The 18,996-nt window shown below is 25.8% G+C and overlaps 1 protein-coding gene across 1 annotated transcript; it reads right to left on the bottom strand.

Annotated features, from left to right (window-relative positions):
- Positions 1-273: 273 nt before the first annotated feature.
- Positions 274-1,009, bottom strand: PG994_014798 (major facilitator superfamily transporter; the record flags this gene model as incomplete). Its single annotated transcript, XM_066866207.1, has 3 exons — positions 274-483; positions 542-604; positions 656-1,009. Coding segments are annotated over 3 exons (627 nt in total), but the record flags the coding sequence as incomplete, so codon positions are not given.
- Between the last annotated feature and the right edge of the window lie 17,987 nt (positions 1,010-18,996).

The raw sequence follows: 18,996 nt of genomic DNA, 5'->3' as shown, positions 1-18,996 counted from the left end.
AAAAGGACTTATTCCGATATTTTATAGTCTTGCGGCCGTAAATCTAAGCCCTTAGAATTGTTCTAAGGATATTATGCTTTTCAGCGGCTTATTTTATTAACGAGCTATTTATAACATTTTAAATCGCGCATTATAGTGCTAACTCGTTAAATTTACGGCCTATTAAAAAGAGAAAAAAAAGGAAGACGATGGTATTATTTAATTAACTATAAATCAAAAGCTGACTGGTTTATATACTGATTTATATATGGTGCTATCAGGGGCTATCTAAATTTAGGGGTCGCCGTTACATGGGGTGACCGTAGCACCGTCAGCTGGCTTACCCCCAAGAAAAGTGAAAGTCCAGCCAATACCCATAGCATCTAACGTGTACCCCATAAAAGCAATGACGATTGCCGCAAGTGTGCACCTCACTATGTTACTCGAAGCTTGTGCAGCTGCTGGTGTCCGGTGATTCTTATCCACGAGTAGTGTGTTGTATATCTGGTACCCGATCAGTGCTGTTTGAAGACTGGTATAATAGCCGGTCGACAAGACTCACACTGAAGTTTAGTTGCATGCACAAACCAGCAATAAACTGCAGAGCGAGGGGGATTGCAATGTTCTAAGGCGCGTATATAGGCATGGTGATAGGGGGCCTTGACGGTGCACTGACCTTGCGAAGTTGTAACACCCAACCGAAGGCCACCACAGACATCGTGGTAAGAATCATGGGCGCCCAGATGACACCAAGCCGTGCTTTTTCGATGGGGAAACTGTCCAAATCGTCCCCAGAAACTTTGTCGGTGGGAAGCACACGCCGAGTCATCGCCTTCCGGTAAGCATTATCTAGTAAGGTGCCAGAGAAGAATGTCGATATTGTCCCGCCTAGGCCAAACGGTAAGTATATCAAACCGGTTTGCCATTGATTCAGCCCATAAATGTCGATGAACAGCACAGAAAGGGACGCATTTACAAACGTGTATACGACGTATAGGATACCACAAGCGAGGATAACAGTAGCATTATCCTTGCGTACGAGGATGCGCAGAGTCTTGAGAGGGTTCGATATTTCCCATACCACGGCTGGGCCATTGTGACAAGGGCAGTAAGGGCTTGGTTCTGATTCAGCTAATAATTAACTATGGCACTTCTAGGGGCTCTGGTCTTCTGTCCTTCCTTTCCTTTTAGGAGGGTGATTCGTCAGGTTTATATATACCTAGTCTAGCATCCTCTAGACATCCCTTTATCCCTTGGCCGCCATATCCTTTAGGAATGCCGTTATTTATTAGACCAGTATGCATGCCTTTGTTAACATGCGTATAATACTAGCTCCCCTTTTTTTATACCTCGCCTCGAGGTATTTAGGTGGTAACTTGTTTATTGTGGGGTTTATTAAGATAGTGTTAACGAAAGTTTGCGAGGTCCTCTTTTATACCGTTTCTTAAAAAGTAATCGTAAAGTTTTTAAGTCTAGTATTTTTTAATAAGCTATCTTTTTTATTTAATTAAATACTTCACGCGTTTTTAAGTTTTTATAAAGACTTTTTCTTTTTTTATAAAAATAATATACCTTATAAGCGAGCTACGCATATAAGTAAGCTACGCACTTTTAATTAATTTTCTTATAATTAATTTTATATTAACTTTTCTCCTTTAATAAGTATAGAATTAAAAAATAAAGAAAAAAAGGTTTAATTTAACACTTTAAGCGTTTTAAAATAACTCGAAATTTAGTATATAAAAAACTATAGTAATATATTATATCTTAAAGTCGATATTATATAACTAACGACGCGGAATTCGATCACGGTTTAAAGTCTCTATAAACTTTTAAAAGCTTTTTAATTTTAAAGAGGAATTAATTATTCGATATATTATTAATTTAAATAAGCGATCGTTTTTTCCTCGATTAAATAGTATAGAAGATATAACGAATTAATTACTTAGCTTACGCGATATAAGACGCGTCGGTATTAATTAAGCTTTTAACTTTATATGATAATAATTAGACCTCCGGACGCGTTTTAACCGAAGAATCGATTATTAAAAAGTCTTTTATAAAGATTTTAACGCGTATTACGCGTAATTTATTTTTATATAAAATATAATTAATAAATATAAGATATAAAAAGAGGATATATATAAGTTTAATTAAACCGGGTTTTTTATAAATTAAATCTTATTTAAAAAATCGTAACCACTTTTAATTAACACGAAAAGCTTAAGGTAATATAATAAAAAAACCGAGTATAAGTTATAATTATTTAAAGCGTTAAATTAAATAATTACGCCATCCCTCCGTATATTATTTTTACTAAAAAAACGTACCTCTTTTTTTAATATAAAAATAGCCTATTACCGAAGAATTAAGTAATCGTAATTATTAAAAATAACTAAACTACGAATAAAAAAGGCGAGGACTAGATTCGACACTTTAATTAATATATTAGGTTTTATACGAAGGATTATTATCGCCTTTTAGTCTTAAACGGTTACGAAAGCTACTACTCGATAGCTTTCGAGCTTTATTATAAAAAGAACTCGATTATTATATTTTATATACTTTTTTATTTATTATATAAACTTTAATTTTTTAATATTAGCTATTTTTATATATTAAAAAAACGTATAAAAAAGAAATTAAAAATCTTATATAAGCGTATATTACTTATATTTTTAAAGAAGACTTCTTATTAACGTTTTTAAAAACGTTCTAAGCGATTTTTACCGTTTTAAATATATAAAAAAGCTTTTAAAAAGTAAGACTCGTTTTATATAATCCGGAATATATTATTTCATAATTAAGTATAAAGCTACGCATTTTAATACTTCTAGGGACATTTTTTAACTTATTTATCTCTTAAAAATTAAAAACTTTAAATAATTTAATTAAAACTTAATCTTAAACCAAATACGTTTAAAACCGTATCGTATAATATTAAAATAATTCTTAAATATTTATTTTAATTAATTTTAATTAGATCGTAAAAGCTATAACGTAGGTTATATACCGAGTTACTTTTTTAAAAAGTAAAAACGCGAGACTTTAAAAGGTAAATAAAATACTTAGCCGGCGCCGCCGTATAAAAAAAACGGCTACAAGATAAAAGATCACTTTATATATAAGCTAAAAAAGACCTATAGTTTTAAAAAACGTTAATAAATAATTATAAAACGAATCGCGTCGGAGGAGTAATTATACGAGGACCTTTAATACACGCCTATAACGCTATAAAATCTACGGAAATATTACGACCTGACCCGAAGACGTAGCTAGTACCCACCCTCGAGACGGAACTAAGATGACCCGAAGCGCCTACGAACTAATAAATAATTATTAACCCCGCCGGTTAGCGCTTATAACCTCATTTACGACAGCAAGAATCCACTATATTAACCACGATAACCGACACTATAATAATAAACGAATACGGCTAACCTAAGATAATACCCGAAGGATAGCATAAGATAAATAGGCAGGAATAAACGAGTAGAAATAACTAATATAAATTAAATAAATAAAACGAAGTTACGTATTAATAAAATAAAGAGCTATAAGATTATAATGTTTTTAATAATTTCGAAGCTATAAGATCGCGACGTTTTTAATAATCTTAGAGTAATAAAATTATAACGCTCTTAGTAATCCGGCGTAAATTAATAAAAAAAAGATTAAATATATAATAATAAATAGCTTTAATAAAACTATTATAAATTCTTTTAAATTTATATACTTTAACTACTTTTATTTTTATAATTATTATATATTATATTAATAAAAGCGGACCTTTATTATAAGTTTAAATACTTTTTTATATTATTAATATAAACCTTAATACGTTTTATTAAGTTTTTTTAAAACTTAAATAGAAAAGCGCTAATTACTAATATTATTACGCTAAACTCGAAAAAAGCATAATAAACTCTTAATTAAAGATACCTTAAAATAGATACTAGATATCGACGAGCTATATAAAGAAGTACGCCTCCTTCGTACCGCCGCCAATATTATCTAAACCTTTATTACTCTTAAAAAAAGAATAAAAATTAATACCCTAGCGGCTTTTAATAAATAAACGAGAACCTCCGCGGGTTCTTTATTTAAGTTAAAGCTTATTAATAATTTTACGAAAAAATATTCTAAAATACTATTTAACGAGTCGTTTACGCCGCCTTATTCTTTAAAAATAAAGTACTCGCTTAATTTAAGCCTTATTTAAACGAACTTATAAAAAGTAATTAGTAGGTTAAGCTATACCGCGTAAAAATATAACGAATTTTTAAAAATTACGATAACTTTAAATAAGCTCTTAACTTAATTTTTTAAAACCCCGACGAAAAGCGATGATAAAAAGAGAATTAAAAACTTTTAAATAAAAAAGATTAACCGCTTTTTACACCGCCGAGTTCCCACGTAGTATAACTTAACTAAACTATACGAAAGTTACGAAAATTATAGTATATTATTAAAAATAAAAATAAAACGTTAAAAATAAACTTAGCCGGCTTAATACCCTTAATAATTTCCTTTTATATATAGAGCTTATTATTAAAATCGATACTTATATATATAAACGCCGCCGCTAGAAATAAGGTGAGTAATAATAATAAACCGGTCGGATCTAAGCTAATATAAGGCGACCACGATATTATAATAATATACCGTTAAAGAATAATACGGCGTATAATTATTATAATAAACCTATAGATTTCGATATTATTAAATATAATAAAAAATAGTATATTACTTATTATTTAAAAATAACGATATTACGCTTAAAAATATCGAACATTAAAAAAAACTTTTAAAAAATGTTAAAATAATAATATATTAACGCTACTAAGGTAAAAAATACTTTTATAATAGTTATTAAAAATAATAACGCTATTATTAAATACGGCAGCCTATTTTAAATAACTTATTACGATAATAAGTACACCTCTTATTTAATAAATAAAGAAAGTACCGGATAATTCCTTAAAGCCTTTAAAAAAAAGGAAAACTATAGCCGGAGCGTCGTAATAATATAAAAGAAACAACACCTTTTATATAATAAAAATAATAACTCGCTAAGCGATATTATAAACCGGTTAAAATAACTAATAAACCACGGGCGTCTAATCGGTATATTAATAAACGAGATCACTAAATTTAGAAACTTAAAAATTAACGAATAATTAGCTATCCCTAGCATTCTTTACCTCGACTTAAAACACCTACGTTAAATACTTATTACGGCTAGGTTTAATTAAAAAGTTCACGGTAATTATATAATAAAAAACAATATCCGAATTTTTCCTACGTATAAAAAGTATTTTATATTCTTATAAATCTTATACGTATATAACGCTTATATAAAATACTTTACGAAAAAACTCGAGTATAAATAGTTTCCCCGAAAGATCGGTAAGCGACCTATTATATAAATATACCTTAATTATATTATTAAAAAAATCTAGACGTTAATCCTTAGCGAATAACGCGCGTACTTATTAATATAAAAAGACTTACGATAATTATAATAATACTACTTAAAAAGACGAGATTAAAAAGAGTATCTCGAAAATTAATACCTTAAGTACGCTTAAGAAAAATCGCGAACTTATAAACGTTTAAAAAAAAGCGCTTAATACTTTTAAAACGTATAGGTATATATTTAATAGAAAAAAAACTTTAATATATTAAAAAACTTATAAAGCGTTTATAAATTATAATAAACTTAATAAACTTTCGAATTACTTAAAAAACTTAAATCTTAAGCATTAAAGATAATATTTTACATAAGGAAGAGCATAAAAACACCTCCGCTAAAATACTAAAAAACGCCTTATAAAAAATAAAAGGAATAATAATAACGATATAACGATTAATCGTAAAAAATCGTTAATTACTTATAAAAACAGCGCTTAAGAAATAAACGCCGCTTATTATAAAAAGACGATAATAAGCGGACTAAAACAAGTCTTATTTTAAATAATAAATAATCGAGCTATTTACGAGTATATTATATTAATAATAAGCGTAAAAAGAGTTTATATTAAAGCGCTATTCGATAGCGAAACATAAAAAAACTATATTCTATTATAAATCGTTAATTACCTTAAATTCGAATAATAAGAAAAAAAACGCCCTATATCGATTTAAAACAGTTAATAAAGAACTTATAACCTATAATAATAAAAAAGTACGGAAAGAAGTTACGAACTTTTCGATTAATATTAGAAAACGATATAAACGAATTACGTATAATATTACGAACATTGTAAAATATAATATAATTTTAAAAATACCTTAATTACGAGTAAATAATTTTAAAATTAATTAAAAAATAAGCTAACTTTAATAAAATATATAAAAAAGAGGTTTAATTAATAAGTAACGGTTTAAAAAGTAACTCTTCTATAAACTTAAAATTTTTAAAATATATATTATTATTAAAAAGCTTAAGTTGAATATTATAATAATTAGATTAAAAAAGTATCGATAATTCGAAACTTTTTTTAATAAGAAATTAAAAATAGGCTTACCGCTTTATACACGGTAGGATTACGAGATACCGTTAGAAGAAAAAAAAAGAGCCTCTTTTTATATTAATTTATAAATTAAATCGAGAATATAAAGAAACCTTAAAGGAATATATTACGGAGAACCTCGAAAAAGGAGTTATACGCTTATTTATATCGCTAACAGGCTTCCCCATCCTTTTCGTCCCGAAGAAAAGCAAAAACGAGAAACTTAAATAACACATATATATTAATTACTAAAAGCTTAATAAAATCATTATTAAAAACCGGTACCCCTTATTCTTAATCGGCGATTTATAAAATAAGCTATTATATATTAAAATCTTTATAATACTTAACCTTCTTAACGTATATAACCTAATCCGGATTAAAAAGGGAAAAAAGTAGAAAACCGTGTTCCGAACTAAATACGAATATTTTAAATATTAAGCTAACGTATCCCACAAGCGAATGTCCTATATAAGCGAATATCCTATTCTTTTACACCCCTTTTAATAAAATATAAGTTAATTTTATTATAACGTATTTAATATATTAAAATTAATCGGAATTCTTATCTCTAGATACTTCTATATTATTCTAATAAGTACGCGTATTATACCTAGGCTCTCCGCAGATTTTATAGCGTTATAAGCGTATCCTAAACGTCCTCGTACGACTACTCTTCCGACGCGATTCGTTTTATAACTATTTATTAATATCCTTTTAAAATTATAAGTCTTTTCTAACTTATATATAAAGTAATCCTCTATTTTATAGCCGTTTTTTTTCGTATAACGGCGCCGGCTAAATATTTTATTTACCTTTTAAAATATCGCGTTCTTACTTTTTAAAAGAGTAACTCGGTATATAATATACGTTATAACCTTTACAATTTAATTAAAACTAATTAAAATAAATATAAAAAAACTATTTTAATATTATATAATACGGTTTCGAACGTATTCGGTTTAAGATTAAGTTTTAATCGGGTTATTTAAAGTTTTTAATTTTTAAGGAATAAATAAGTTAAAAAATATCCCCGGAAGTATTAAAATATATAGCTTTATATTTAATTATAAAATAATATATTCCGGATTATATAAAACGAGTCTTATTTTTTAAAAGCTTTTTTATATATTTAAAACGGTAAAAATTGTTTAAAACGCTTTTAAAAACGTTAATAGAAAGTCCTCTTTTAAGATATAAATAATATACGCCCGTATAAAATATTTAATTTCTTTCTCGTATACCTTTTTTAATATATAAAAATAATTAATATTAAAAGGTTAGAGTTTATATAATAGATAAGAAGGTATATAAAGTATAATAATCGAGTTCTTTTTATAATAAAGTTCGAAAGCTATTGAATAGTAGCTTTTGTAGCCGTCTAGGATTAAGAGGCGATAACGACCTTTCGTATAAAACCTAATATATTAATTAAAGTATTAAATCTAATCTTTACTTCTTTTATTTATAATCTAGCTATTTTTAATAATTACGATCACTTAGTCTTTCGATAATAAGTTATTTTCGTATTAAGAAGAGAGGTGCGTTTTTTTAATAAAGATAATATACGGAAGGATAGCGTAACCGTGTAATCCGACGCCCTAAATAACTGTAACCTATTCCCGGTTCCCTTACTATATTACCCTAGGCCTTCCGCGTTAATCGGAAGTGGTTACGACTATTTCGAACGAGATTTAGCTTATAAAAAAGCCGGTCTTATCGAAGTTATAAATATCCTTTTTTTAGATCCTATATTTATAAATTATATTCCGTACGAGGGTAAACCATGCGCGATACGCGTCGGGATCTTTATAAAAAAAATTTTAATAATCGATTCTTCGGTTAAAACGCGTCCGGAGGTCTAGTTATTATCGTACGAAATTAAAGGCCTAATTAACGCCGACGCGTCTCGCGTCGCGTAAGTTAAATAATTAATTCGCTATATCTTTTATATTACTTAACCGGGGAGGAAACGATCGCGTATTTAAATTAATAATATATCGAATAATCGCATCTTTTTTAAAATTTAAAAGCTTTCGAGAATTCGTAAATATTTCGCGTTATATAGGTTAGCTATTTCGTTTATATTATAAAGTTTTTAATAAAACGTAATAAATTAATATAGCCTTTTATACGCTTAAAACATTAAAATTATATTACTCTCTTTTTAAAGTTATAGCATTTTCGGACGTAAAAGAATATAAAAAAAGGTTAAGGCTATAAGGAAATTTATAAAAGTGAGACATTCGCTTGTGTAAGATATTCGCTTATAGGATACTTTATACCGTTTAACTTAATCAACGTATTAATTAGTTTTTAAATAATAATTAATTACGTATTATATAAATACCTCGATAAGTTTATTATAATATATTTCGATAATATTTTAATTTACTCCGAAAATAATAAGTAATATTAAGAGCACGTAAAGCTAATATTTTAAAAGTTATAAAACACTAATTTATTAATTAACTTAAAAAAACGAATTTTATTAATAATCTATCACCTTTATAAAATATATAATATCTTTAAGCGAAATTTAAATAAAACTTTTAAAAAATTTAGTAATTAAAAAATAGCCCACGCTTATAAACGCTATAGAAGTTAAATCCTTTTTAAAATTAACTAATTATTACCGGATTTTTATCCCCGGGTTTAATAAAATAGTAATACCTTTAATAAACCTAACGAAAAAAGATAAACTATTTTAATAAATAAATAAAAAAGCCGAAGCCTTTTATAATATTAAAGAGCGGATTTATAACGAACTAATACTTTAAATAATAGACCTTATTAAACTTTTTAAAATCGAAACCGATATATCGAAATATACGATTAAAGGGTAATTAAATTAACGGGATAATAACGAAAAGTCGCACCCTATCGCATTTTTTTTAAAAAAGCTTAACGGACTAGAACTTAATTATTAAATCTATAATAAAGAATTAATAATTATTACTAAAGCTTACGAAAAATAAAGATATTATTTTAATAAAATAATAAAACTAATAAAGGTTTATATCGATTATAAAACCTTATAACGTTTATTATTATTAAAAAGTTAAATAAATAATAAATATAATAATTTAAATTCTTATCGAGATTTAACCTTGCTATTATTTATTAAAAAAATAATAAAAACGGCCGGGTTAACGTATTAAACTAACAACTAAACTATTAAGAAAAAGTCTTACTCGAAACGCGGATTATTTTAACTTATAACTAAGATAATAACCTCGTATTATTATAATAACTAAACGCTACGAGTCACGTTTAATATAACGATAATTAAGCTACTAAATTCCGATAACTCAGCCGGACCTTTAATCCCGCCGACTATACTAAAGATCACCTCGAGAACCGAAATAACTTTACCTTTTATTAAAATAAGATCTATATTTTTAAGTAATATTATAAAAACTTTATTAAAAATGTTTATAAATACTTTATATATAAATATTAAAAAGTATTTAAAACTTAAAAACGAATTACTAAGTAGTTTAATTACGAAAACTTTAAACTAATTATAACTAAAGTAATTAATAAATATAACCTATATAATAAAGTTAAAGCCGCTTAATATTAATTATATAAAGAACTATAATTAATTCTACCGCTAAATAAAATATAAAAGATAATCGCGCTTAATTTTATAATTAAACTACCCTTATTAAAAAAACCCTTAATTAAGATTAATTACGATAGCATCTTAATAATTATAAGTAAACTCACGAAATATACCTATTTTTTATTATATAAAGAATTTAGTAATATTAATAACCTAGGTTATATATTCCTTCGAATAATCGTTAACTAGTATGGGCTGCCCGAAACGATCATCTCCGATAAAAACAAGCTGTTCACCGCTAAATTTTAAAAATTACTTATAATATAACTCGGTATTAAATATAAACTATCTATAGCTTACCACCTTTAAATAAATAAATAAACCGAGCGGATAAACTAGACCTTAAAATAATACCTACGCTATTATACTAATTACGAATAAAATAATTAAATATAATTATTACTTATAATTTAATTCGTTTATAATAATATAAATAACGAAACTATACGTATATTATTATTTTAAATAAATTACGGGTATAACCCGGAGATTATTAAGAAACCCTTAAAAAAAAGCTAGTACTAATCGCGATTATATAAATAAAAAAATTTAAAAAAACTTTAAATTACGTTATAATAAAACCATATCTTTTTTTAATAATAAATAAAAAAATATATTAACTAAACTAGATTAAAAGGATTAACCTTAAAAAAAAAGTATACCTCTTATAACGAAATATTAAAACTAGGCGACTTAACGAAAAACTAGACTTTAAAAAAATTAAACTATTTAAAATTATAAAAGTTATTTTAAGAATTAATTACTAATTATTACTACTTAAAATAATACGAATATACTTAATATTCTATATTTTATTATTTAAATTAACTTTTAAAAATATAAGAATCGAAATATAACTAGAAATCGAAACGAATTAATACGAATATAAAATTAAAAAAATTATTAATAAAAGAAAACTTAGATAAAACTTTTAATACCTCGTTTAATAAAAGGGTTACCTATTAGAAAATAATACTTAAAAACTTAAAAAACACTTAATAAACGCTGCGAAGAAACTTTAAAAGTTCAAGCAACGATAAGAGGCACTAAAAGACCCAGGCCCTTAAAGTCAGCCAGACCTAGGGAAAACTAGTCCACATCGGTAAGGACGCCCAGGTTCCGAAGGTTACTAACTAAACAACCCTCGTAGCTATCTAGCATAGGAAGGATATCGTTCTCCTTATTTAACTCTTTTATATTATAATTAAATAAATCGGCGCCCTTTTCCTTCACCTTTCGACGGATCTTTCGAATTTATAATAAACGACCTACCGCCTCGATAAGTTAAAACTAAAGCTTAATTAGCTTTAAATAAAGTAATAAAAGCTTCTCGCTCGCGTTCTCCTCGTCCGCGTTTAACTTTCGCTACTACTTTAAAACCTTCTTTAAAAATAAAATAATTAAAAAGCCGTTATATAAACGACCGCGACTTATATACTCTTTATAACGAGAAAAATAATTTAAAATATAATAATTCAACTTTTTATTCTTAAAATAATATAAATAAAATATATTAATTAAATAATTATTAAAAAAATATAACTATAAAAAAACGGTCGTAATCTTTAATAAAAAATTTCTCAATACGACTTAAAACTATAATAAACATATATTATAATAAATATTTATAATAATTAACTACTTTAAGAATAAAGTAATAAAAAAAAGAGGAATAATATTACGATTTAACCCGATAACGCAGCTAGTACCCACCTTTAAAATAGAATTAAAATAACCCGAAGCGTTTATAAACTAATAAATAATTATTAACCCCACCGGTTAACGCTTATAACCCTACCTATAATAATAAAAGTTTACTATATTAACTATAATAACCGATATTATAATAATAAACGTACACGGCTAACCTAAGATAGCACTCGAAAAATAACACAAGATGAACAGGCAGGAATAAACGGGCAGAAATAATTAATATAAGTTAGATAAATAAAACAGAGTTACGTACTAATAAAATAAAGAGCTATAAAATTATAACGCTCTTAATAATCCCGGAGTTATAAGATCACGACGCTTTTAATAATCCCGGAACTTTAAGATCATAATGCTCTTAATAATTCGGCGTAAATTAATAAAAAAAGGATTAAATATATAACGATAAATATTCTCTATATATTTTATATAAACAATCTTTACTTTAATAATTAATTTAAATATTAATCTTAACTTATTAATAAAATAAACAGCTTTAATAAAACTATTATAAATTCTTTTAAATTTACGCACTTTAATTACCTTCCTTCTTATAACCATTACATACTATATTAATAAAGGCGGAACTTTATCGCACGTTTAAATACTCTCTCGTATTATTAACATAAACCCTAGTACGTCTTACTAGGTTTCCTTTAAAACCTAAATAACGTTCGTTATAAGAAAGCCCGGGTATAAAACGCGCACTTATTAAAATAATATAAAAACCTCTAAAAATAATAATTATTAATATATTTAATTAATTCTAAGCGTTATAATTAAATTAATTTATAACTTATAAAGCTTAATAATAAAAAGTATATAGCTCGCTTATATACGTAGCTCGCTTATAAAGTACGTTAAGGTTAAAGAGTTCTTAATTATTAATATAATATAACTTTATAAACTATATATAAAAAGAGTTATAAATTCTTTAAGCTTTAAAAAATTTAAATTTAATAACGGTAAATAATATTACTTTAAAAACTTAAAATAATTTTAATAACTTACGATCTAGCTTTTTAATAAATTATTTAATTTTAATACTTTTTATATTAAATATAATTAATTAATCTTTAGTATAAACGAGTACTTTAATTTATTATTTATTAACCTACTTTTTTATACGTTCTCGGCTCTTATTTAATTACTTTCGGGCGGTTTTTTAAACCTATATTATTTAATATATATATAAATAACTACCGGGGTTTAAAAGGTGCTTAAAAAAGGATTATAAGCAGCTAAATAATAGCCGTAGTTCGCGTAGAAAGGTATTATTTTTAAAAGTATGATAATAGAATTATTATAAATAAACTCGGTTATTAAAAATAAGTTTTTTAATTAAATATCTTATAATTAATAAAAGCCCGGAAATAAATTTCTAATATTTAATTAAATCTTTTTATTTATTGATTGATTTAAAAATAAAAGGTAATATTTATCCTTAACTTTACGCCTATTAGTTTTAAGAAATCCTTTTAAATATACGTAATTAATCTGGAATTTTTATCCGAGATAATATTTAAGGGTATGCCGTATAAACACTAATGTTCTCGTACGAAATACGGATAAAATTATTAGCCTTTGTTTTATTTTATTAAAAAAGAATAAAATACCCTATCTTAATATAAAAGTTTATTATAACTTAAATTAAATCGTATCTATTAAAAAAAAGGTTTATAATAAAGTTTATTATAATCGTATATTATAATTTATAATAAAGCTTTATTAATTATAAAAGTCTTAAATGGGCGTACCGAGATAGCTTATTTCGTTAGCACTTTACGTATTTATTAATAAAGTTACGTATTTTATCCGCTAATCTTAATTATTAAAAATTTTACGTAATAAGTTTTAACGTTTTATTAATATTTATATATCTTATTATTTTAATATTATATTTAAATTTAAGTACCTAATTTTATAAAAAAGGTAGGATTTAAAAGCGTCCTTTTTAATAAAAAAGACCGTTAATTTATTTTAGTTCTTTTTTAAGGTTAATAAATTAAGCTTAATAATTTAAATCGTTTAAAAATTCTACTTTAATTAAATTAAAAAACTAGTCCGTTTATTTAAGTATTAATATGCTATATAGTCGGTTAAACATTAAGATAATAACTATTAAAGTTTTATTTAAGAATTTTAACGAAAAAAATAACTCCTTTAAAACCATCGTAATTAACTAGTCTTTATTCCCCCCTTTTTTAAGGCGGTATTAAGGTAATCTAGATAATATATCGGCCTTTTTATTTTACTTTCCTAGTCGGTAATTAATAATAAACTAATAAGATAAAAGCTTTTAAAACTATCGAGCTTACTAGCGGTTAAGTATTTTTACTATAGTAAAGTACATTAAGTTTTAATAATCTATAAATACCTCGACTTTATATATAACTCTTTTTATGTAATATCTTTATCGATTAAAATAATCTATTATTAAAAATAATTCTTTATTATATATTTCGTAATTTATCTCTATAAATATTATTTTTTATAAATAGAATATAATTAAATACTATTTCTCGTTTAAGTTCTTTAATAAGAGTACTTTATTAATAATAAAGTTCAAGGCGTCGGTTTTAACGCTTATAAGCTTAGCTAGGTTAAACTAGGTAAGAACCGGAGCTATTACGAATCGTTCTTTAAACTTTTTAAAAGTTATTTACTTCTCGTTTATTTATTTTTAATTTTAAAGGTCGCTATTTTAAATATCCGTAATTAGTTTAACGATTATAAAGAAACGATAAATAAAGCGGCGGTAAAAGTTCGCGAACTTAATAAACTATTAAAACTTTTTTTTTAAATTTTAAAGCTTATTATCTCCGGATATGTTCGACCTTGTTTTATATTATAACGATATTTTCCTTATTAATATTAAAGCTTAAAAACTTTATTTCGGTTATTTATTATTTATATTTTTTTAATAATATAATTAAGTAATGTTTAATAAGTTTTTATAAAACTTTTTTTACGATTTTATTATATTTTTTTTATAGTTATATAGATTAAAAAATTATTAAAGTATACGAGGACGCTTATATTTAATATGTTTTAAAAAAGGTAGTTTATTATAACTTAGAAAGTAAATAAGGCGTTAATTATTTTAAAGGGTATAACGGTATATTTAAATAAGTCGTACTTATATCGAAACGTTGTTTTTTATTCGTTACTTTCCCTAATCTAGATAAGTTAAAATCTCGTTTTTAAATCGATTTTTATAAACTACTTTACTCTTTAAAGCTTAGCTTATAATTTATAAATAAAGGGTATCGGGTGTTTTATCGAGATTATTACGCGGTTTAGCCCTTAATAATTTATAACCGGTTTAAGCGAATCCTTTAAGTCTTTCTTATTAACGAATATTATTAATACGCCGTAGGGTGTTTTAAAAGGTCGTATTCTCCCCGTAGCTAGTATATTTTCGATTTATAGTTTAAATATATTAAGCTCGTAAATAGTTATTAAATATAAAAGGCTTTAAAAGGGTTATTTATTCTTTATTAAATTTACGGCGTAATCTTATAATTAATAATCGAGTAGCTTAGTAATTACCGCTTTTAATATAATAAGTAAAAATTTTCGAAACTTTTTAAATATTATAAATAATACGTTCGTAATATCGGCTACGGATATTATAGGCTCATTATAGCTTTCGAAATACTTAGTTAAAATTAATCTTAAGTTTTAATTTAAGTTTTAAAAATTAATTAGCTCGTGTTCTTAAAATTATTATAGAGGTAAGATCGCTTTTATATCTCTTTCGAGCGGTATAATTTTAAAACTTAAAGAGGAGTAATAATTAATGTACTTAATTACGAGGTTTTTTATATAATATTTACCTCCGTTAAGATTAATAATATCGTTAAAAGCGTATAAAGGCTTAAAAAAGAGTCGGGTAACGAGTAAAAGTTTATAAAAAACCGCGACGTTAAGTAATAAGATAAAAATTATATTTCCGGTATTTAATAATACTTTTAAAATAGTTTCGTAATTAAGTTTAATTTTAAAATATATTATAATTATGCGGCGTTTTTTTAATCGAGGTTTTATAAGCTTAATTTTCTTATTACGGCTAGCTTAGTATCGTTCCTTATTCTTTTTATAGCGTTAATAAGTGAGATATTTTTAGTTGGCCTTAATATCTCGCTAGGTGAATTGCGAAGGCTAGTTAAAAATTCGAATCGGATTTAACCTCTATAAAGTCTAGTAGTAAAGGTAAAGGCGTAAATATTAAGACCGCTTATACTTTAGCCCTTTTAATTATAAGGTTTTCTTTTATACCTTTTTTTTAAGGGTGAAGTTTTAACTAGTATAAGAAGCTCGTTTCCGTCGATATTTTTTTAAGTAAAGCATTTTAAAGTATAATAATTATCGCGTTTATAATATTAACATTAAACCTTATCGGCTTTACGTTTATTAATATCGTTTTAATTAATTTTTATTAAAGCTTTTTTAATATTAGCTTATTTCTTCGCTTTAATATTAAACGCTTACTTATTTTCGCTTATATTTTTTTATAACTAATTATTTCGTTTTAAAGATAAATTTAAGTTAAAGGCGGCGCGATTATTTTAATTTATACTTTTATTTATTTTCGACTGTTTAAGTATTAAAGCGAATATGCTTTTTTTAGTTTAAAAAGCTTAAGATTAATTATTATATTTTTATAAATTAATCCGGCTTTTTATATAATAAATAAGAAATCTTCGTTTATAATAAAAAGACTTCTTTATTTAAAATAAACGAGGCGGGTAATTTCGTCGAATAAAGTTTTAATAATATATTATTAAAATATAGTTTTAAAATATTAAACTATATTATTAAAGTTTAAAAGTTTTAATAAATATTAATTAATATTATTTTTATATCTAAGGTTTTTTATTTTTATTATATTATAAAAACGTTCGGAGAAGTTTATAAATTATTCTCATAAAGCTTATACGTATTAGTTTTATTTATTTATAAGACTTAGGCCTTTTATTTATTTAACCCGCTATTAGTGCTAGGTTTAAGTTTTAACCGTTAAAAAGGAGCTAACTTAATTAATACGTCGGGCATTAGAGTTAAAGCTCTCCTCGTAGGTCTCGATATAGGCTTCTACCTTTTGCCACTAGGGCTTGAACTCGGCCCGATCCTTACTATTGTACGAGGGGGGTTACTTTAAGTGGATTAGGTTAATGGTGGCAGGGATACTGCGTCGTGCAGGTCTTGTGCCTCCGGACATAAAGGGTGTCTAACGAGGGGGTCCCTTAGGAGGTCCTCGTTTAAAGTCGTTTCCGTTTAACTCGTTATTAAGGTCGGAGTCTGTTTTAATACCAGGGATGCTTATAAAGGGTCCTTAGACGCCATTTCTTGTCGTACCGCTAATAAGTAGAGGGTTAAAAAGGATTAGCCCGGCTCTAGCGGCTTCGTATTATCGTTTTATACCTCTTATTATTTAGCGGGCTTATTCTTGTTAAAATATAGGTATTAATAATTAATTAATCGTAAAGGCGGTTAATTTAAAGTATTTAATAAAGGGGCGTATTAAAGTATATCGAGATATATTTTCCCCGAGAATAGCGGTTATTACTCGTCGATTTATACTATTTAAAATTAATTCGATTATAATATATTATTTATAAATAAATTAATCGTTAATTTTTTAAAAGGCGGCTTAAATATAAGTTTAAATACCCTTAATTTATTTTTAAATCCTTTTATTAATTTATAAAAGATCGGTATATTCGCGAGTTAAGAGGTTTTTAATTTAATTTTCTTTTTAATTCGCTTAATATTTTACGTTTTAGTTAAAGTCGTATTATTTTTTAAAACTTTTTCTTAAAAAGAGGAGTATTTTTTATTAATAAATAATAATAGTTTATAACTAATTTATTACTTTATTATAACCGGTTTCGTTATTAATTAATTAAGCGATAATATTTTAAACGTTTTAAATAAAAACGTTACTCGAGGCTTTTATTTATTAATAAAACTTTTAAATTTATTTTTAAACAGCTTTAATACCTTATTAGTATATTTAAGCGATAAGGTTATAAACGTGTCGTATAACGTTATATTATTTTATAAAATAATAAGGTTTTTTTATTAATATATTAAAAGTAACGCTAGATTATTTAAAAGGTATCTTTTATTCGTTAATAAAAATCTATAATTTATTTTTATAAATGCTCGATTACGATATTTATTATAAGGAGGTTATTTTTCGCGTTAAGCGTAATAGCTCTAAGCTCTAAGGGATTATATAAAATAATTCGATTAAACGAACTAAGTTAAGGGGAAGTTATAATAGCGTCTTCCTTACGTGACCGCGAGGGCGGCGGTAATAGATAGTCGATTCTTTTAAAGATAAGGTTTAAAAGTGGTAGATAACTAAGGTAGTCGGTCGTTAGAATAGAGGTGTCGGGGACAGGTTATTCCGATGCGATATAGGGCTCGGAGGCGAAGCTTTATGCTAATTAATTAGAATTAATAAATTATATACGAAGTAGAAAATCATTTTATTAAATAGAATTAAAATAATTAATTTATTTTAATAATATAAATAAAGGAATATTTTTTAATAAAAATTAATAATTAAGAGTTAGTTTTTTTAATTCTTTAAAATTAAATTCTTTTTTAAAGCTAGACTCTTTAAAACTAGATTCCTTTTTTAACGAATCGAGTATAAAAATATATATAAATTAAAAATTCTCTCGATTATTTTATACTTATAATTTATATAAACTTATATATATAAAAAAGGTAATAATTAATTATTTATAATAAGGGTAATAAAGGCTTAGTTTTAATTTAGCTAATAATTAATTATAGCACTTCTAGGGGCTCTAATTTTCTATCCTTCCTCTCCTTCTAGGAGGGTGATTCGTTAGGTTTATATACACCTAGTCTGGCATCCTCCGGACATCCCTTTGTCCCTTGGCCGCCATATCCTTCAGGAATGCCGTTATTTGTTGGACCGGTATGCATGCCTTCGTTAGCATGCGTGTGACAGCCATAGTCTCCTTCCTTCCAATGGCGCATCAAGGTAGGTATCGGCAATCGCAAGTGCCTAGGGGGTCGTACCGACCCATTCCCAACGATTCTCCGCGACGTCTCAAGTAGCAGAAATACCACCAACAACAAGCATAAACTGGATGCTATTGCCAGAAACCAGAAGATCCA

Source organism: Apiospora phragmitis, assembly GCF_038363925.1.
Source record: "Apiospora phragmitis strain CBS 135458 chromosome Unknown utg000014l:1.0-1827420.0:1.0-1829600.0, whole genome shotgun sequence".
Classification (NCBI taxonomy): Eukaryota; Fungi; Ascomycota; class Sordariomycetes; order Amphisphaeriales; family Apiosporaceae; genus Apiospora; species Apiospora phragmitis.
This window is presented reverse-complemented; position numbering and strand designations above follow the sequence as displayed.